General features: G+C 55.4%; 1 protein-coding gene across 2 annotated transcripts in view; it reads left to right on the forward strand.

Annotated features, from left to right (window-relative positions):
- Positions 1-331: 331 nt before the first annotated feature.
- Positions 332-21,646, forward strand: part of UNC5A (unc-5 netrin receptor A) — a gene marked incomplete at both ends in the record, with an annotated part of 62,615 nt that continues 41,300 nt past the window's right edge. For both annotated transcript variants that reach the window (XM_080717568.1, XM_080717569.1), the window contains one exon: positions 332-401. In XM_080717568.1, coding sequence (XP_080573694.1) covers positions 332-401 — 70 coding nt within the window. The remainder of the gene's footprint in view (positions 402-21,646) is intronic.

Here is a 21,646-nt window from a genome sequence, read left to right on the forward strand (position 1 = left end):
TCCTCCCTTCCCCCGCCCCGCCCCGCTCCCGCCCCGCTCCGGCGCTCCAGTCCGGGTTTTGGCGCGCCCGCCGGCCCGCTCCCGGCTGCGGGCTCCGCGCGGCGGCTGGCTGGGTGCGCGGCGCGGCTGGCGCTGCGCTCCGCCCCGGCTGCATTGCTGCGCTCCGGGTGCCCAGGGGAGCCGCGCCGCGTGCACCCCACAGCCCGCCGCCGGAGGCAGCGCGGCCCGCTGGCATGGGCCCCGGGGGCGCCCCGAGGTGGGGCTCCGGGCTGAGACGCTGAAAGCCTCCCTCCCGCCCGCGGGGCCCCGCGCCCAGCCCGCCCCCTCGGCCATGGCCGTCCGGCCCGGCCTGTGGCCGGCGCTCCTGGGCATAGTCCTCGCCGCCTGGCTCCGAGGCTCGGGTGAGTCACGCCGCGCGCGCTCTAGGGGAGGCTTGCGGGGGGCCGTGCGCGCGAACGCTCGCAGCTCTTGGAGGGGGGTGGTCCCTGACCCACGCCGCCGGACCCGGCTGGGAGCCCCCGGAGGCCAAACTTTGCGAGGCGGGACGCGGTGGCAGCCTCTCGCCGCTGCGCAGCTTCCCCGCACGCTCCCCCGGAAGCCTGGGTTCTGCCAAGTCCAAAAGCAGCTGTCAGCTCACGGGGCTGGCGAGTGTAGACGCCCCACGCCTCCGGGTGGGGGAAGTTTGCCGGTTGCCCGGCCCTGAAGCAGGATGGGGGGGGGGGTTGGATCAACCCCGGGGAGCCTGACTTTGAGAGTGCAAAGATTAGAGGGTTTTGACCACATGCCCAGTAAATGGGGTGTGGGGGTGGATTAAGATACCTCTTCCTGGTAGCATCTGCCCCATACAGCCACTCACAGTTTCCCAGCCTGGCACCTGGCCTCTGCCCACGTCCAGAACACAGTGTCCTCCTCTGTCCCCGCCACACACGCTTGCACACGCACACACTCAGGCGTGGAGGCGCATACAACAGCCCCCAGCTCTTACAGCCTGCAGTCAGAGCCCAGGCCCCTGTGGTTGGGACGAGTTGTGTGCAGTTGGTGGGTGACCATCCCCTTCTTCCTGAAACTCCACAGCCCTTCTTCTTTCTCCCTCCACATCCCATTGGCCACCCTTCCCTGCTTGGCAACTGACCTGTTAGCCCACCTCCTTTCCCTTGGAGGAGGAAGGATTTGAGGAGAAGTCCCCAGCATCTTCTGCCTGCTATACTGGAGCCCTCACCCCAGCTGAGCTGTGGGCGGCCTCATGTCTATTCCCCATATACTCAGAACTGGGCTTGTGTGTGCATTGGGGGGGGTTGTGTGATCAAGGGTGCCTGGGGCTTGCCCAGCAATTCTCTATTCTTGATGCCCCCCAGAACCTGGAGGGGGATCGCCCCTCATCACAAGAGTGATGGAAGGGAGCTTTGGGGTTCTTAAGAGAGACAGAGCTCAGGGACCAGGCTGGCAATTGAGGCTGATGGCTGGTTCCTGAAAGGGCTTTACTGCGCAGCTCGTCCTGCACTCACCACTACCCGACTGCCCACCCCATCCTGCCCTGTCCCCCGTCCACCCTGTCCCACTGCTCCATCTGCCTTGCCTGTAGCCCTCCACCACCACCCTCACTTTAACACACCCTCCCTCCCCACAGCCTCCCCTTCTAATCCTCACCCAGCTGGGAGGCCGTGCTGCGCTCGGGTGTGTGTTCATGTCACACACACGTGTGTTAGGTGTGTGTGCGCAGCTCCCCTATGACAAACACTCAGGGGGTGTCGGTTGCACCACTGGCCGCAGTGAGGTGGAAGTGTTAACGCTTCCACACACGGTGAGGGGGGTTGTTGGACACCGAGTAGGTGCCCAGGCATGTGTGTCCAAGGGCTGTGCGGTCACAGCCGCGTGTCGCTGCGTGAGCACATGTGAGGGCTTGGATTGACATGTGTGCCTGTGTGATGAGGGGTGGTGTGTTGGGCACAGTACTGGCATGTGTGTGGCCAGATGAGAGTGTGTGATGGCTACACGTGTGCAATGGTTGTGCACCGTTGCACAGGTGAGCATGTATAGACGGGGGCACAGGTGCTGGTAAGCCAGGGCACTGAAGCCAGGAAAGGGAAACTGGGTTCCTGGGGAGGCCGTGGGATGGGGGATCTGCTCTGGGGTTGGTGGGGCACCTGTTGGGGCCTGGGCTAAGGGTGCCCAGGTGCCACAGGGCTGCCCGGAGCAGAGCCCTGGCCTGTGGGAGGAGCTGTTGAAGGGCACAAGGGCAGGGGCGAGTCCTTCTTCTCATACTGGTCCCTTCCCGCCACCATCCCTACAGGCTATGGGCACACGCGGCCGCCCAGGCAGGCTGGCCCTGCCGTGACCCTGGCTCCTCCCGCGCACCGGCTCCTCAGCAACAGCAGCCAGTTAGAACTGCATCTGTCAGTGGCTGAGAGACCAATGGCCGGCTGGCGGCAGGGGGCGCTGGGGCTCCTCCTGCTCCCCAGACCATCCGCCCGCCCACCCTGTCACCCAACATCACAGGCTGCCACCTCACACAAAAGCCTGTCCCTTCGCACAAACACAGCCGGCCGGCCCCCAGTACACAGAGGCACCCACCTGTCTCACCATATTTTCCTTTTATACCCTGCCAGTCACACAGCTGGCACCCCCACACCAGGTCCTTCTGTCTGCCACCCCCACATCCTGGGGAGGAGGAGCATGGGGAGCTGGCTCTCCTGGAAGGAGGGACTGAGGGCACCGAGCTCTGGCATCGCCATCCCGACCCCAGCAGTCTGCCTTTGTTCCTTTTCCTGCAGCCCCTGGCCTCATCCTTGGGGCTGGCCTGGACCCCTCTGTCCATGCCCCACTCCTAGGCTGCTGCAGTTGGTTGGGGAGAAGCCCGCAGTTCTCACTGTTGGGGTAGCTGGGCAAGAGAGGGTGAATCCTCTGACTGCCCCCCCTGCCTGCTAGTGCCAGAAAGGGCTTTGGTCCAGACGCCAAACCTCAAGCCTCTGGTTCCTAGGAGCAGCCCCCTTTGGCCAAGCCAGGGCCTTCGGCCTCAGAGCCCCTTTCTCCTGCCTGGAGCCGCTCTAAGCTCCAGGTCTGCAGGCTCTGGTGGCTGAGCCTGCCCCAAGCTTGAGGTGGAAGATCCCTTCCTTAGGCGAAGACCCCAGTGCTGGGTTCAGTGGCCCCCTGGGAACACGTGTATCCATGCCAACTCTTTCCAAGCCAGATCTCTTCCACTGCCTCCTCCTTCCATGGGCCCTGCCACCCCCTCCCGTGTCCCCAGCCTGGGGCTGGAAAGCTCAGCGCCTCTCATGGCTCTCCCTTCTCCTTCACACTTCACATCTAATCTGTCACCAAGTCCTCCAGCTCATTCCTACTTGTGACATTGCTGTGCCCCCCCATTCCCCAGCCCCTTTCCTCCTCACCTGTCTCATCCCAACCACGGCGGTGGCCACTGCCACACACCTCCTCTCAAGCCAGCACTCTGGCCTCCAGGCTGGAGACCTATGAAGAGCCCTCTGTGGCTCCCCGTTTTGCAGGCCAAGTCCCCACCTCGAGCATGGGGGACACTTGGGGAACCCCTGCCTCTCTTGCCTCGCAGCACTGGCTGATCCATCTGGAGTTTGGGTGCACTCCTGGGTCTGACTCCTGGGGTGGGCTGGGCACTGCCAGGCCTGCTCTGGTTTCCAGACTGTAGTTCCTTTGTCTTGCAGAACCTGGTACCACCTGACCCTGCTATCATGCTCCCCGCTTGACACCCTAGGCCGGCCCCTTTACTGCTGCCAATCCCACCACTGTAGTCCAGCCTTTCCCAGGGCCCTCCCCCACAGGTGCCCTGGGCTAATGGACAGAGGTGCTGATTCCTCAGCCCCAGGGTAGTTACCCGAAGCCCCGATCTGAGAGCCACCTTCTCCTCCAGTGCCTCTTGCAAATATGGCCACTGTCTCTGTCACTGTGGCCCTGCTGTCTGCCCCCAGAGGGACCCAAATCATGGCCAGCCAAGTGCTTAATTTTTTTTTTTCTTTCTATGGTTAGAGCTGGTGTTCTCTAGGCAGGCAGGGAGGGCTGCTACTCTTCTCAGCAACATGCCCTGTCCCTGATCCTGAACACAGACTGCCCTACTCCAGGGGCCTGGAATTGACCTCCTGTTCATGGTAGGGGTCAGTAAGCCAGGCCCCTTTATAGGAGGGATGCTGTACCCCGACACTACACACACATAACGGACACATGGGGGTGTGTTTGTGTCAAGTAGGTACCTCCCTGCCCATCCCTGTCCACACCCCAGCATAGATTCCCCCAGAGTAGGTGTTTTCTTATGTAAACAGTGTCATTTATAGAGTTGACACCAAGAGCTGGGCTGCTCTCTCCCCTGTGTGGGGCTCCTGGTTCTTGAGGCCGGGCCCCTGGGCCCCAACCACTCAGCTTTCCACGATCAGCTCTGCCACCCACCCCTGTGTCTCCCTTGCCTGCTTCCTCCTACCTTCTGGAGAGATTTGGCTTCCTCTTACTCCCCAGGGGAAGAGTAAGGGCAGGGGCTCATAAGGCAGGCAGGGTTGCCTTCCAATCCCAGCCACTGGCCTTGGACAGTAATGTTTACTCCTCGGCCTGTTTCTGCATCTGTTAGAGGGGGGCCACATCTGCTTCTTGAGTTATAGTAGCAAACTGATGGACAGCGTATGAGAGCGCTCAGAGCAAAGCCCAGCATCAGCCTGTGCTCACGGCTTGTCTTCTTCCTCCATTTCCCCTGGCATTTGGAAGCCTGAGTTAGGACAGAGCTGGGGACTTTGGGTGCATCAGAGTCCAAGCCCAGAGACAGGAGAGAGAAGCATGGTGGCCTGCTTCATTGTCCATGCTCCAGCCCCAGGCAGGAGCCCAGCTGTATGAAGTATCCCATCTGCACAAATACCATCCCCCTGCAGGGGCTTGGGCCAGTCCTACAAGTGTTCAAAGGGCAGCTGTTTGGGGGTTCGGGAGATTATGATTTGGGTTCAGCCTGTCAGGAACAAGGTGCTGATGATCAGCTCTGATGCACAGGACACTGCAGCAGAGAGGTGCAGGGCTCTGAGTGGAATTAAATTATAGCCTTGGTGCTGCTGTTTGAATGCTATGTGATTTTGTACAAATCACTTAACATCTCTGGGCTGTTTGCCTCTGATACTATAGGACTGGACTTGATGACTACTGGGGCAGAAGCAGGTGCCCAGGGAGGCTGCTTTAGGAACCTGGGGTGGACTCAGCACTTAGTAGCAGGTTCCCCCGGGAACTACTCACACCTGCCCAGCACCTGCCAAAGATTTCAACATGCTGGCAGTGGCTGCCTGCATGGCCTGGGAGCCAGGTGGCTGCTAGGGCAGAGCCAAAGGTGGCTGAGAGGTGGAGCTAGGAATTGTGGGCCGCAGTCCCCAAGCCAGAAAGCCCAGTACTGCTTCATCTGGCGAGCACCCCCAGTGACAGAAATGGGACTTCCCAGGGCCCCCAGAAGCTTGGGTACCAGTACCCAAGGCCCTGATGCCAGAGGCCAGAACCCCAGGCAGTAGAGAGAGAGCAAAGTGACAAGCTCAGGGTCTGGGCTTGGACCAGGACCGGGACGTGGCAAGGGGGATGCTTAAGGCCAGCCCCACGGTGGGTGCCTCAAAGCCTGGGCCCTGAGCACCTCCTATGTCCCTGCCACCATTCCTGGTCCTGGGTCCAGCTCCTCCCCTGCACTTCTTCACTTTCCTGGTCTGTAAAACCGGCTCTTGAAAAGACCTACCTGCCAGGGTCCTGGTGCCGACTGTCACCCCGTGTTAACAGTTGATGGTGGTGGGAACAGGGGAACTGTTCTGTCTTCTGCTGGGGGAAGTGGGGAGTCTGGCCATCTTTACGGGAGAGAGTGCAGCTGGGGGATCAGGTAGAAGCTGGCTAAGGCGAGGCAGGGGCCAGGCTGGATTCTTTTTCTCATGCCCAGGGCAGGCCATACAGAAGTCCCCTCCCCTTACAGAGTGTGGTTGTTGACTGGCCTACACCAGCCTTGTTTTGAGATTGGCGACCAGGGATGAGTGATAGAGGTCTGGGCAGCCTGAGTGGCAGCTGCTCCCCTCAGCAGACAGAACACAAGGCGGGGGTGTTTAAGCCCCATTTAGATGGGGAGGGGCCCTGAAAGTCCCCGCTGGGTTGGGCTGCTGTGGGCTGGGCGCACCAGGGGCCAGCCATCACTGACTGGTGAAGTCTCCAAAAGCCGGGCCCCTCCCCATGCCTGGATGTCACTGCTGTGTCCATCTGGAAGATTCAGGGTCACCTTGAGCTCCAGGCAAATATGTGGCTGAGACTGGGGAGGGAGATGAAGGGCAAGGGGGTCTTTCTCAATTAACTGACAGACCTGAGAGGGAGCTCAGGGGAGGGAGCTCCAGACCCAGCACCCCACTCTGTCCTATCCCTCCCGGGACATGGCCTCACCCCACGCCCCCCCTCCAGCAAGCCCAGCCGGGAGTCGGTCGGTCGGAGGGGTACCCCGAAAATTAGGCCTCCGCCTCGTCCTAACTGGGGCAGAGACCCGGTGGAGCCAGGGGGCTGCAGGTCTTTATCGCCCCTAACTGAGCCCAGCAATTGGGTAGAGTGCCTCCTCGGAGCCCCTTGGTGACCAGGTCCGCGGGCGCTGCTCCCGGGGTCCCAAGGCAGCCTGGCAAAGCCAGGCGGGCCGGGCAGCGGCTCCTGAACGGCTGGGGGGGCAGGGGCCCGGCCAATGGAGCCCGAGCCCAGGGGGTTAGCAGCCGGCCGCGGCACCCACCGCCGAGCCCCGGAGAGAGCGTGCCCACCGCGGGCGGCGTCGAGGCTGCGGAGGCTGCGGAGGCTGCGCGGCCGCCCGCCCCGCCCGCTGCGGGGTAATTGACGCGCCAAAGTCTGGCCGAGCCGGGAAGGGGCGGGATCCCTCCTCCCGCCAGCCCGCCCGCGGCCGCCCGCCGGATTATCGGCTCTTTGTTCGAGGCCTGTTAACAAGTTCCTGGCTGAGCGCTTGGCTGCCGCGGGGAGCAGACGTCCAATCTCCAGGCACCGCGGCTCGGCAGGCTCCGCCCTGGGGCCTCAGGCCCACCTGCAGTCCCCACCCACTGCCCGGCCTTGCCCGGAGATGTGGGTGGGCTGTGAGCTCCTGGACAGCCACGATCACGTGCACGGTCTTCCAAGACCCTGGGCTGATCTCATGAGGAAGGCCCAGTGTCCGAGCATTTCCTGTAGGCCAAGGGTCTTCACAGTAACCGGTCACCGCCTACCCATTTACAGATGAGGCAGGAACCCAGCTACCCAGGGCCGACCATCCCAGGCAGGCTGCAAGCTCCAGATCTTTGGCACCTAATGCATTCTCCTACTAAGAGAAGAAAACTCGGGTGGGAAGAGGAGGAGCCTGGCTTGGCTGTAGACTGTTACTTTTTTTAAACTATTTATTAACTCGGTGATGGTAGTAACAGTAATCCTGGGCGCAGCCTGTATCATCATCTCATCAAACCCTCAGGGAACCCAGCAGGTGGGTGCATTTCCTACTAATTACATGAGGACATCTTACCGCTCTGCCAGCACCCTGGCCCAGGTGCCTGCTCCCTGCCAGGGCCTGGGGGGCCCGATGGACTTAGAGAAAGCCAGCAGGCTGATTTCTGTGCGGTGGTCCGCTCCCATCCCTACATCCTGCCTTCTGATGTGTGGTGAGTGTGCATCCTAAGCCTGAGAGGGACTGACCAGGCCATGGGGCTGTGATTATAACACCCCTCCCAGCACGAGGAGTTGGCTCTCCTCGCCTGTGGCACTGAGCTTTAAGTCAATCTTCTTATAATGAGGTGGAATCCTTCCCAGCAAGCGTCCCACATGGTTCTCTGCCCTTCCTTCTGGGGCCCCATAGATGGCTCTCCCTTTTCAATGATTTCAGACAGGGCTCCGGCCTGGCCCCATCTGCCCCTTCCAGATCACCCATCTCCAGTCCTCTCAGCTGTTGCTCGTGTGCATGGTTCAGAGCCCTCCTCTCATCCCCTGCATCCTTGTTCCCTTTCTCTGGGTGTCAGCACAATAATTATGCTCTCCTCAGCCTCAGGAGCTTGTCCCACGGACACCATGCCCCTGCACCGAGCAGTGCAGGATACCAAGTATGCCTGTTGCAAATATTGGAAAACTCAACCTTCCTTGGCTTAAAAAAAAATGGTAATTTAGTGGTGTGTGCTACTGAACGTCAGAGGTAGCTCTGGTTTCAGACATGGTTGAGCTAGAGAGAAGTATGACCAAGGCCCATCCCTCATCTCTGCTTCTGCATGGCATCGCTTCCCAACAACGTCTCTCACCTCACAGTCCCAAAGTGGCTGCCAGGAGCTGTCAGGACCAAAGAGAGAGCATCTCTTCCTTCAACCAGCCAACACATGCCCAGTCTTCTCTCATTGGGCCAATTCAGGGCTCTGCCCAGTGTGTGTCAATCACCACGGCCAAGGGTTGTGGTTATACAGATTAGGCTAGCCACCATTGCCGTCACCCTGTTACCCAGGTGACTTGCCATTCTTCCAGGCTTCTTGTCAAGACACCAGGAAGGGACAGACACAGCCATACTCCGATTTATCCAGTAAGTCATTAACACATTTCACCCAATTATTCAGTGTCCATGCTGACTAATACCGAGGATGCAGCCTGTGCAAAGGGAAAGCCCAAGTCTAGGTCCGCATTAACTGTTTAATCAGCGGTGCTAGGAAACAATGCTGGGCGTCTGACGGGGCTTGCCTTCCGTAACCGCGCTGTCGCCTAGTTCATATATCTCCATTTGCTGATCCTAAGATATTTTTTCAGGCGTTTGGCTGAAATCCAGACATGCTGTGTTTCCAGTCTGGCCCTAATCTACCAGGACAGCAACCCTAAGACAGAGAAGCTGGTCTGGTGTGCGTGGTTCGTGGGGATCCAGCATGTCTTTCAGTCCCTTCTTCTTTGGTCACCTGTACCCAGTTGAGAAGTTCTACTAGGATTGTGCCTGGAGTTTGCATCAGGGTCACCAGGCTGTGGCCACTCAGTGGACATTTGCTGGGTTTTATATCCTTCTAGTTTCCCATCAGGACCTAATAATCTGTCCCCTATATATGATCTTTTTTTTTCTATTTATACTATCTTTATCTTCATAGTGACTTTTGCACAGAAGTACTATTTTCACAATGTACAAGTAACATTAATGATATTCAGAAAAGTTGAGCAGCTTGGAAGAAGTGGCAGAGGCAGGACTCTGACGCAAATCTGTATATGGGTCGCCATTTCCCTTCTACCGCAGAGCAAAGCTTTGGCTTTGGTCAATGTAGAACAGGGTAATTCTGCCAATAGCATTTGCTTATTTGTACTTTGTTAAAAAGATTTTTTTTTTCTATTGGAAATCGAACCCAGGGCATTCTACCACTGAGCTATAACCCCAGCTCTTTTTAAAATGTTTTACTTTGAAAGAGGGCTTTGTTAAGTTGCTGAGGCTGTCCTCAAACATGTGAACCTCCTGTCTCAGCCTCCCAAGTACTAGAATCACAGACGTGTTCCACCAACCCGCCTTATTGAGTGGATTTTTAACTGCTCAGTAAGTTCAGTTCAATTTAGTCCCCAACACTGCACTATGTGATCATTTTGCTTTTACCATTTTGTTGAGGGGGTGCCTATATATGATCTTGTGAGTGTTTGAGGGCCCCTCATGCCAGATAGTGCCTAAGCGAGCTAGGTAAGTATTTTTCTTGGCCTGGTTCCTTCCTGCTTATTTTATTTTACTTATTTATTTTGACTAGGAAAAGAACCCAGGGCCACCCACATGCTAGGTAAGTGCTCTACCACTAATCTATATGCCCAGCCCCCTTTTAAATATTTTATTGAAGCTGGGCATGGTGGCACACACCTGTAATCTCAGTACTTGGGAGACTAAGGATTGCAGGTTTGAGGACAGCCTCAGCAAATAGTGAGACTCATCAACTTAGTGAGACTCTGTTAAAAAAATAAAATAAAATAAAATTGGGCTGGGGACGTAGCTCAGAGGTAGAATGCTCCTGGGTTCTATCCCCAGTACCAAATATACATATATGTACGTGTGTGTATGTGTATGTGTGTGTGTGTGTGTGTGTGTGTGTGTGTGTTGCTAAGGCTGGCATCAAAATTGTAATCCTCCTGCCTTAGCCTCAGCCTATCCTGTGCTTTCTCTTTCTTCTTAGGTTTTTGTTTTGGGGTGTGTGTGTGTGTGTGTGTGTGTGTGTGTGTGTGTGTATGTGCGCGCGCATGCGTGCCCAGTGCTGGGAATTGAATCCAGGAGCATTCTACTACTGAGCTACAGCCGCAGCCCTTTTTATTTTTTATTTTGATACAGGGTCTCACTAAATTGCCAAGGCTGGTTTCAAACCTGTGATCCTCCTGCCTCAGCCTCCCAAGTATTGGGATTACAGGTATGCACAACCAAACCTGGTTTACAGTTGGTCTTCACTCTCTGGTTCAGGGTCCTGAGACAGAAAACAGTGAGGAATTGGGGCTTCCCAGCATCCCCCAGTAGCAGGCCTGCCCTTCCTGGTCCTCGTCCTGCAGGTGCCCCCGCCCTGTGTTGCTTTGGCATTTCCTTGAGTTGCAGCTGGGCCTGTGCTCAGACTTCCTGCGTGCCGCTCTCATCCCCGCCTTCCGTCTTCACGCTGGCTCTCCGCCTCTTTACTGTGCTGGGCGTGTCTGGTTGGAGCCTGCGCCCACCTGGATGTCTTGCCATCGCCTCGACTTCTCTAGAAACCTGCTCCAGGTCCTTGTGATCACAAAGCTGGAGATTCATTTCTGACCCCCCATCATCTTCATAAGACCCTTTCCCTTTCAGAATCCTGGCTTCACTGGAGGAGGAGGCTGTCCTTATGAATTCTCTGAAACCTACCACCCAAGGTGGTCAGTCGGCCAGCCTTCCCACCTCTGCAGGATGCCTTGGTCAGCCTTGGGGAGGGCTGGAGGCTGCTCGCCAATTTTCATGGTATACATGCTTCCACCATGGCCTATTTCAAACCACCAATGTGATGTCAACTAGCTTGCAGAATTCTGTACAGTTTTTCTTTATTTCTTTGAAACGGTCTCCCAAAGTGAGGGTCCCACTAATGTGCTGAGGCTGGCCTCAGCCTGCAATCCTCCTTTTTCAGCTTCCCAAGTACTGGGATTACAGGTGTGCACCACTGCTCCTGGTTCTAGAAATTTGAACAAATGGCTGTCCCAAGCCTACATGAGCTGGCTTTGCTACTGACTAGGGTTACTCCCAGCCTTCTGAAGGGAGTAGACAGGGAGGGACTTTCCTAGGCTTGGAGAGGCAGCCCCCCCCACCCCCGGCCTAGGCTCTGGACCTGTCAGTGTGGGTTGCAGTCCTCACCGGGGTGACCTCAGGCAGACTAGTTAAGCCTTCTCTGCCTCAGTTTCTTACCTGGAAAGTATAGATACGAAAGTTGCAACTTCATGGGGTCTGAGGATGAAATGACTTGTCCTGTGTGGACCGAGTACCCGTGCCAGGCTGCGTGGACTGTGCCACAGGCGGGAGAGACCGCTGCACTGTGTGGACAGCGCTGAGCGCACTTGCTTTGGGCGTCCTCCTCTGACACACTCCTGAATCGTGTTGGGGAAAGCGGGATCCAGGATTGACTAAAACTCGCAGGGGGTGTCCAGGGCAGGACCCTGCAGGCCTAGTATCTTGGGAACATGCTCATTCTGGGTGACAAGCACTCATGAAGGGGCTGGAGAATAAAGCATGACTAGAGTGACTCGGCCAGTGTGACCCTTGACAGTCTGGAAGCCAGAAGGGGTCCCCAGGCCATGCAGAGCAGAGATGGCAGGGCCACAGCCGCATCTGAGAGCTCAGATGGGCCAGAGGAGTTCAAGCCCCCTGCCGGCCTGTGGCTTCAAGGCCGGTCCCTGGCCACCCCCATCTTCTATTCCCCAGACTTGTAGGAGCCCCGAGGCCAGAGGAACTTGGCTTTGGGTGGGATTTGGCCAGATAGTGGTGGGAGGAGACAGAGGGCACAGGCAGTCCCTGGTGGCACATGTATGTGCAAGGAGCCTGCTGAAGCAGACGGTACCCACGGGGGCCAGCAAGTGACAGAGCCGGCTACATGTTTGAGCTTGGGAGTGACAGGCAGCTAGCAGTGTTTAAGGAAGATTAATCTGGCAGCAGGTGAAGGATAGATGGGAGCAGAGAGAGGCTGGAGGCAAGGAGACCAGCCGGAGGCTGCCACAGTCATCCAGGCAAGAAATGGCGAGGCCTCCTTTCCTGGAGAGCAGGCAGGAGGGATGGGGCGAGCGAGATGGATGCAGGAGATTTTGCAAGAGGACGCTGCATCTGGATGGTGTGTGGGGGAGCAGACATGATTCAGAGCTCCAAGCCTGGGGAAGTGATGTCAGAAACAGAAAATAGATGGAGCGCTGGGTCGGGGGAGAAGCTGAAAGAACAGGGGGGCTTGTGGTGCCCTGCGTTTCCATCTTGAGAACTCCGCCCCTCCAGGCTGTGTGCAGCCTGTGGACAGGGCACTTGGGTCACCAGCAGCTCAGGCGTGGGCTGGCAGGTTAGGCAAGGGTGTGTGATGGAGGGTCGTCAAGGCTGGCAGCTTCAGCAGGCAACAAGGTCCAGACGTAAGTCCTGTCCTAGGAGAGAAGTCCTCAGAGGGACTGGGGGAAGGGACGCTTGCCTACTTAATCTAAGGCAATGAAAGATGCCCAGGGGAAAGTGGATTTCCTCTGATCTGTGCAGCCCTTGAGGGTGGTCTCAGGATTGGCTAGGAAAAGACACAAGGAGGCCAAGAAGGACCTTCCTAACAGTCAGACAGTCAGTAGGATGAGGGCCTTGGAAGTTTGAAACTGTGTGTGTGTGTGTGTGTGTGTGTGTGTGTGTGTTACACTGGGTACTCTACCTCTCCAAGCTATACCCCTGAGTCCTTTTATTTATTATTTTGCTTTTGAAACAGGATCTTGATAGGTTGCTGAGGCTAGTCGCAAACCTGCGATCCTCCTGTCTCAGCCTCCCAAATAATGGGATTTCGGGTGTGTGCCGCCACACACAGCTTGGAACTATTTGAAATGGGCCCCAGGACTCATCAGTTTGGGTGGCAGATGGCTTCAGTGAAGCGCCAAGGTGAAAAGGAAAGAAAGGGCTTTGGGGATGACTTGGACTTTGCTCTCAGTCCCACCTCGCCTCCTTGAAACCTTACTCTGAGAATTGGTCTCTTAGGATGGCCTGTCTCCAGGGTTTTGTAGTCTCCGTGTTCCCCACTGTTTTGACTACTTGACGTACTTTCTCAGGGCCACAGCACCTCATTCTTTCTTTGGTGACCTCCGACATGCTATGGGAGACTGTCAGGTGGGTGATCCGCCCTCCCCCAGGGGAAAGCACCTGACCAAGGGGGAAGGCACAGAAGAGACACTGGACACAGTAGTGGTCCAGGTGGCCAGGAGCCTAGCCAATCAGGATCCATCCTGTGGCTTTTCCCACCTGGAGGTGGAGGCCTTGCCCCCTGCCTCTCAGGTTAGTGGGATAAAGATGCAGAGATGCAGGCTAGAGCCAGGTTTGGTGACATATGCCTATAATTCCAGTACTTAGGAGGCTAAGACAGGAGAATCACAGGTTCAAGGCCATCCTTAGCCATTTTGTAAGACCCTTAGCAAGTTAGTGAGACCCTGTTTCAAAATAAAAAATAAAATAGATCTGGGGGTAGGATCCCCAACTACCAAAAAAAAAAGTGTAGACTGGGCTACTGGGCTCGCACTGGTTCTCCCTTATGTGAAGGGCCCAACTGAGGAGGTGGGAGAGGCCAGCATGTAGGGAGACCAGGGACACACAGAGGGGAGACTGTACTCAAGGCCCCAGAGACTTGGTTCCTATAGCTTTTCTCAGTCCTGTGAGCTGCCCCAGCAACCTTCCTAGCCCTTGATCTAAGAATGTCCTGCTCTACGTTCATGCTGTAAGAGGCCTGGCCCTGGATCTCAGGAGGGAGGTAGGATGACTTGGGCAAAGTGCCCACCCAGAGGTGGTCATGTGGGGCATTCAGTCCCCAGGTAGCAGATATCATAAAAAGAGAGATTCCTAGGAAAATCCAGACTTCAGTCTTCTCTTAAAATAGTAGAAGATCCATTTGGGCCCAGGGGTGTTTTTCTTGGCTGCTACCTTGGTGAGCATACACCCTTACCACCCTCATACCCCTCCCTGTGCATACCCACTGCCCTGCAGTCCCCTGCACCCTGGCTGTTCCACGCACACCTCTTGCCCATCGCTGCCCTGCCTATACACCCCATGTCCCACACACCCTGCCCTGCTCCCCCTACCGCCCTGTGCATACTGAGCCTGCACACCGCACCCTGTGTGAGCAGGCACCCAGAGCAGGGGCCGCGCACCAGTGCCTTTCTCCACCTCCCATCCCATCGAGCTCTAAGAGCTAGTGTTTGGAGCCTTAGGTTTCACCCATTCTGTTAGAGGTGATGGGATAGTCAGGTGGAAAAATCTAAAAGATAATCTAAAAGATAATGCCAAAAATCTAAAAGATAATCTAAAAGATAATGCCGGCGTGGTGGCGCATGCTTGTAATCCCCGCGCTTGGGAGGATCGCACGGGTTCCAAACCAGCCTTGCTGGCTTAAGAGACCCTGTTTCCAAATAAAATATAAAATAGGTCTGGGAGTGTAGCCCAGAGGTAGAAGGGTTCCATCCCCAGTACCACAAAAAAAAGAAAAATCTAAAAGATAAATAGAAACCCAAGACTGGCTCTTTGAGATACATTTAGGGTGGCAGTGGAGATGCATGACCTATCAGAAGGAGCGGGTCTGGGCATTGTGAGCTTGGACTCCACTTCGGGGTGGGAGGAATCCCTACTGCCCAGACCAAAATGGCAGGCTCCAGGGGGCAATTCTGGGGGAGCCAGGAGTGGCCAAAGAGCAAGCGCTGGGAGCTGGGGGAAAGTTGCAAGTTTTGAGCAGGGGGCTGCCAGATGGAAGTTCCCCACAGCTAAGGCCTGGAGCCTGTTCTGGGGGAGTCGAGAGGGAGCCTGTACTCAGTACCCCAGGATATGAAGCCGACAGTAGTGAGCTGGGGAAGATGTACATGAACACAGAGACATTTGGAACTTGTAGAGAATAAAAGAAAATTAGAGCCAGAAAGGCCTGGGATCCACTGAAGCCTTCAGGGGAGAAACTTGAGAAAAGGAACGACAGAGGACAAGCATAATTGCTGAGAGATTACAGAGTCCTTGCACACAAACTCTGTAGATAGGCTCAGGGGGAAGCGGCGTATCACAGGGCTGCCATTGCAAAGCCTGGTCCTGTCTCAGCTCTGAGGAAGGCAAAACGCAGAGCTCTTGTGAGACGCAGGGAGGACAGACTGAGGACAGGGCCGGGTGAAGGTGGGTGTACATCAGTGGGCAGACAAGCACTTATTGAGCGCCTGCTGTGTGCCAGGCACCACCTTGACCACTACACTGCACAATAAGCGGAGCAGACCCCGCTCCCCACATTCTGGTGGGAGGAGATGACCAGAGACAGGCAGGTGAGTTGGGTAAGAGGGGTGCTGCTCAGTACCTGGACGATAGGCAGAGGGCCATGTGAGCTGGATGTGGGGGGGTAGCAAATGTGACAGGATGCTAAGAGAAGGCCTCTCCAAGGAGATGGCATTTGAGCGGAGACTGGAACCACACAAGGAGCCAGCTGTAGGTAGAGCAGAGGGTCCGTGCTGGCCTGGGCACTGGGAACTGTGGAGATGAGCGCAGAGGACGCGTAATGACTTCCATCTGCCTGTGCTCCTGTACTGCACCCACCACCGCGTCCAGACAGGCACTGTGGAGGAGCAGAGAGACAGGAAGTTTCCCCTTGGACGTACCTAATCCATTAAACTGGGTCCCAGGCCTGCCCTGTGTCCACAGCATGTGCGCAGGGCCACACACACTCCTATGCCTCTTTCATGAAATGCGAAGGAAGATCAGGCCTGGGCATCATGGAGCTGATCCCAGGGGCTCAGGCAGGGCCGGTGGTGGAGCGGGCAGTGCGCAGAAGAAGGCCGGGCGGCCGCTTCAGCCTGTTGGTGTCAGCATGACCCCGCAAGGTCTGGGTGCCAGGTGGCCCACCATCTCCAGTACCAAACACTAACTGTAAAGTGACCTTAAGGAGGTCCAGTAGAGTTGGGCTTTGCTAAATATATATATATATATATATTTTTTTTTTAATTGAGGTAAAGTTCATATAGCATTAAATTAAATCTTGTAAAGTTGAAGGCATTAAGTGCAGCCACTGTATGCAACCATCACCTTCTTCTAGTTTCAAAACATGTTCATCAGCCCCAAAGCAGGCCCCCATTAAGCAGTCACTCTCCATTTTTCCCTCTTCCTGGCTCCTCGCCAACGGCGCTCTGCTTTCCATCTCTCCACACCTGCCTGTTCTGGATATTTCGTGTAAATGGAACCATTCCATGGTGGCCTTCAGTGACTGACTTCTTTCACTTAGTGTGATGCATTGACGGTTCACCCATTTTTAGCACGAGTCAGCACTTCATCCCTTTGTACAGCTGACTAATATTCCATTGCGTGGACATATCACATTTGTTTATCCATTCTTCTGTTGAAAGACATTTCAGTTGTTTCCACCTTTTGGCTATTGTGAATAATGCTCCTTTGAACATTTTTGTATAAGTATTTGTTGAAATGCTCATTTCCCACTCTCTTGGGTATAAACCTAGAGTGGAGTTGTTGGGATGTGTCTTAATTCTACATCGAGCCTTTTGAAGAACTGCCAACCTGTTTTTCTCAGCAACGGTGACAGTTTGCCTTCCCACCAGCAATTCCTGAGCATTCCAGTCTCTCTACATTCTGATGCTTATCTTTTTTTGTTTGTTTTTCTGTATTAGAGAATGAACCCAAGGCTTCACACATGCTAGGTGAGTGCTTTACCAATGAACAGCATCCCCAGCCCTTTTTATTTTGAAAAAGGGTCTCATTAAATTAGTATGCACTGACCTCAACCCTGCAGCACTCCTGTGTCCATCTCCAAGTACTGGGATTACAGGCATGCACCACCACACCCAGTTCCAGCCCTTTTTAATTTTTTTATTGCCCAGCTTGGCCTCAAACCTATGATCCTCCTGCCTCAGCCTCCCAAGTCACTGTTATGACAGGCATGGACCACCACACCTGGCCTGATGCTTATCTTTGAAATATGAAATTCTTACAAAAATGTGTTTTTCTCATCTCCTGGTGCCTCCACTTTGCTGAACCTGAGTCTGTGGTGGGCAGTCTTTGAGGCCAGCCACCCCTTCCCAGTGTACGTCTCATGGTCCCGGATGGACGTCAGAGGGCAGGTCAAGGCATCTGGGGGTGCCCTGTGACAGCGTGGGGTCCGGGCTGACTGCCAAGGACCCCATTTCCCTCTGTGGCCCTTCCTTCTTCCTCTGCCCCACGCCTCCACACACCACCCCCGGCTGGGAGTCTGCCCTTCCGCCCCTCTGCTCCATTTCGTGTGTGTGTGTGTGTGTGTGTGTGTGTGTGTGTGTGTGCACGCGCGCGCGTGTCTCTCTCTCGTCACAAGGATAAATGTAGCTGCAAACAATGCGGCGGGCTGGGTGCTAATTTGTCAGACGCAGTGTGCGGCTGCAATTCCGAATACATTAACATTTTCACATGAAATCATTTCAATTTTTAGTGATTAAGAAGTATTTGTTTTAAAGCATCAAGGTGATTTGCTGCAGTCCTGGGGGGCATGGGGGTGGAGCAAGGGAGCCCCCGCCTGTGATGTCACCCGTAGGCACCAGCACAAGAAGTCGCACCCATGCGGTGCCACCCTGAGCCTCCTGGGGGCTGGACAGGGCGAGAGGCAGGACCAGAGAAGTTCTGAAACTACGGGGTGTGGGGGTCCCTGGGGCAGTGAGCCACATCTCTCTCTGGTTGCCCCATGAACTCAGTGCTCACCCAGGTTCATCTCCTCAGAGTTCCCTCTGGACTCCCAGCTCAGAAGCCTCTGCTTTAGGTCTTCCTGGTGTTTATTAATGTGGAGCGGACCTTCTTCACTGGCCCACTTGTCTGTTTGTCTTTTGCCCCCCACCCCCATTTAAACTTAGGTTTCTTGAGGCAGGGATGGCGGCCTGCTCATGCCCACCGCTTGTGCCTAAGGGGGTGGGCGAGGTGGGATGGGTCTAGAGGGCAGTGGGTAATTGTTTAGCAGGCACAGAAGGCCACTCACCATACCAGGCATCCTGTCCTTGAGTCAAGTTCGCTCTGGAACTAGAGGGACCCATCCCGGCCTGCAAACCATATCTGCTTCGCTGGGCAACCCTGCACCTGAGAAGTACAAGCTCATCACCACTGGGCTTGGAGGTCTTGGGCCTCCAGCATTCTTCCCTTTACCAATAGCTCCAACCTCAACCTGTCTGTGCCTCCTTCTGCCACCTTCCCACTGTGTGGGGTTCCATCGGGCCTAGGATGACTGACTCCTAAAGATTTTGGTCACTGAAGCCCTCCCACTGGCGAGCCTCTCCCCTCTCTTGGGGGCTTCCATGGGGAGGGGGGCAGGGAGGCCCTCTTCAGAGCAGCTCGCAGCAGCCAAAGGCTGGGCACAGAGGCGAGCCTCCGGGGCCACACGTGTGGCAGGCACCTGCTTTGTACCAGCCTGGGAGTGTAGACATGATGGGACGTGGCCAGACCCTTGCAGAGGGAGAACTGGGCTCCTGCCTGCGGGCCTATCTGTGCCACACAGAAGGTCTTTCCCCAGCCTCCTGCACCTCACCCCCAAATCAGACCCTTCCCCCATCTGCCTCAGTGAAAGGAAAATAACTGGAAGCTTTTATCGTTCAGCAGAAGCAACATCAGAAAACAATTATTGTTTTAATTACCTGCTGTCGCCGTACAAGACAGGGAGGTTGTAAAGTGCGATAAAATCTTTCATGTTAATGGACTGCCAGCCTGGGCCAGGGCGCGATTTATGGGGCTGCAGCTGGCAACTCCAGTCAGCTGGGATGGAGCCCCTGGGCCTCCTGTCCCTGTCCCTGGGGCCAGGTCTCCAGTGCCAGAGGCCTGGGCGCCCGTTCTGTCCATCACATGTCTACCTGGCCTTCCCCCAGGAGTGCTCAACACCAGCCCATGCATGGGAGTGTCCCGGAGGCTCCGGTCCTTTGAGGAGTGAGCCTGGATCGGCCTCTCTCTCCACTCCATGGACAAAGCTCTGGGTCCTGGCTGGTGCCTGGCTACTGTCTTGGACTCCTGCTCTGCCCACACTGGTTCCTCCTCCCCTGCCCATCTGCACGTCCCAAAGCCGCCCTCCACCAACCCAGCCCCACAGCTGTACCTGCCGCCTTCCCAAAGCCCGCTGTGGCACCAGCCCTGCGGGAGAACCGCCCTGCTCTCTCCTGAGCACTTTCTCATTGAAGCCTCACCATGGCTTTGAGTAGGTGCCATCATCGTGTGCCCCACTTTACAGGTATGGAAACGGAGGCCCAGAGGAGTCAGTCGTCTAGCTGGCAGTCTGACTTACGAGGAGGGTGGGTGTAAGGATGAAATGGATAAACACTGTGAAGTGCCCGGGAGAGTGTCCATGCCAGTCCATTTTGAGGTTCTTTGCTTAGATGTTTTGTTTTGTGGTACTTGGAATCAAACTCAGGGGCATTCTACCTCTGAGCTACATCCCAGCCCTTTTTATTTTTTATTTTGAAACAGGTTCTTGTTAAAGACTTGCTGAAAGACTCGCTAAATGCTGAGGCTGACCTCAAACCTGTGGCAATCCTGCCTCAGCCTCCCAAGTACTGGGATTGCAGGCGTGGGCTACCATTCCTGGCTGAATAGTCTCATTCATTTCCTTCCTTCTTTCCTTCCTTCCTTCCTTCTTCTCTCTCTCTCCCTCCTTCCCTCCTTTCCCCTCCCCTCTCCTGGCTTCGAACCTGAGAGCCTCTTTTCTTAGCCTCCCAAGTACTGGGTCCTCAGGCATGTACCACCGCACAGCTTGTATTTTTATCTTTGGTTTCCATATATATATATATATATATATTTTTTTTTTTTTTTTTTGGTGGTACTGGGGGTGGAACCCAGAGGCTTTCTACCTCCAGGCTATACTCACAGATCCATTTTATATTTTATTTGGAAACAGGGTCTCACTAAGTAGCTGAGAGCCTCACTAAGTAGCTGAGTGTGGCTTTGAACCCGTGTGATCCTCCTGTCTCAGCCTCCCAAGTGCAGGGATTACAAGCGTGCACCACCACGCCCGGCTTCTGTATTTTTTGAGATAGGTCTCCCTATGACTATCCAGGCGGGCTCAAATTTCTGGGCTCAAGCAGTCTTCCTGCCTCAGCCTCCCAAGTAGCATGTGTTCCTGGCTGTGGTTCTAATCATATTTTTCTTTTTCTCTCTCTCTTTTTTTCTTTTTGTACCAGGAATGGAACCTAGAGGCATTCTACCTCTGAGCTACACCTCCAACCCTATTTTATTTTCCATTTTGGAACAGGGTCTCACTAAGTTGCTGAGTCTCACCGAGTTGCTGAGGCTGTCCTGGAACCTGTGATCCTCCTATCTCAGCCTCCGACAAGTACTGGGATTACAGGCATGCGCCACCACGCCTAGCCATAATTTTTATTATTGCTATTCAACCTGGAGGACAGCACTTAGCTGCTTGATTACATCTCACTTTCCTCGCTGTGTACTGGGCCCAGTGATCACTCACTGCTGCTGTTACCGTGGTAACCGTGGAGGAAGCTCAGGCTGTGGGTGAGTAGGGTCTGCATTGGAGGAGGTCCTTCCTGCCACACCATGGAGCTGCCATCCGTGCCAGAGGTGGTGGGGAGCTGCTGCAGACTTTAAATCAAGAGCAGCATGATCAGATCTGAGTTACAGAAGTATCATGGTATCCGCTGGAAGACAGACCAGTGGGAGAGAATAGCTTATTACCAGAGTAGTGCCAGGGAGGCTGTGGAAGGGGCGAGGTGAGGCAGGAACAGAATCCAGAGCTGTGGAAAAGGTAGAGGCAGGCCTTAGGCACCCCGTGGGCAGAGGAGGAGCGAGGAGTCAAGGGTTCAGTGTGAGGCTGACCTCTCCTAGGACTTGCACCTTTTTTTTTCCTTTTGTACTATGTACTGAACTCACATTCTACCTCTGAGCTACATCCCCAGTCCTCTTGTTTGTGAACCAGGGTCTCACTGAGCTCCCGAGGGTCTCGCTAAATTGCTGAGGTTGGCCTTGAACCTGTGATCCTCTGTCTCAGCCTCCCAAGAACTGGAATTAGAGGCATGTGCCACCTCTCCCAGCTTCACACCTTTGTTAGCTCCACCCTTCCCTACCAAGTGACAGGTACATGTAGCAGCCAATCTCACATCCAGGACACAGGTGATTGGTTAAGCCCCAGGAACATCAGGAACCTCTGGAGTAGATGCTATAGGGGAGGAGCCCAGCTCAAAGGAATGTTTAGGTCTGGGATGAGGTGGGGCTTCTGCCAGAATCCTCTGGAGCCCGGCTTCTCTCCTCGGAGACAGACTTGGATGCAGGCTGTGCGTTTGCCCTGGGTGGCTTTGCTCATGAATTCACTCACTCACCCACTCATTCTTTCAGGCCCCAGCTCAGATCTTCAGCCAATGTTTGTTGAGCGTCATCTGTGCTGGGCTCTGAGCTGGGTGCTGGGGCTGCCCGGAAGTCTGGGGAGCCACGTACATGTCCTCGCATTGCTGATACAAGTGCAAGGGACAGGCAGTGCGCCAGCGAACAAATGAAGAAATGAAA

Source organism: Muscardinus avellanarius, assembly GCF_963383645.1.
Source record: "Muscardinus avellanarius genome assembly, chromosome: 1".
In the NCBI taxonomy this organism is placed as follows: domain Eukaryota; kingdom Metazoa; phylum Chordata; class Mammalia; order Rodentia; family Gliridae; genus Muscardinus; species Muscardinus avellanarius.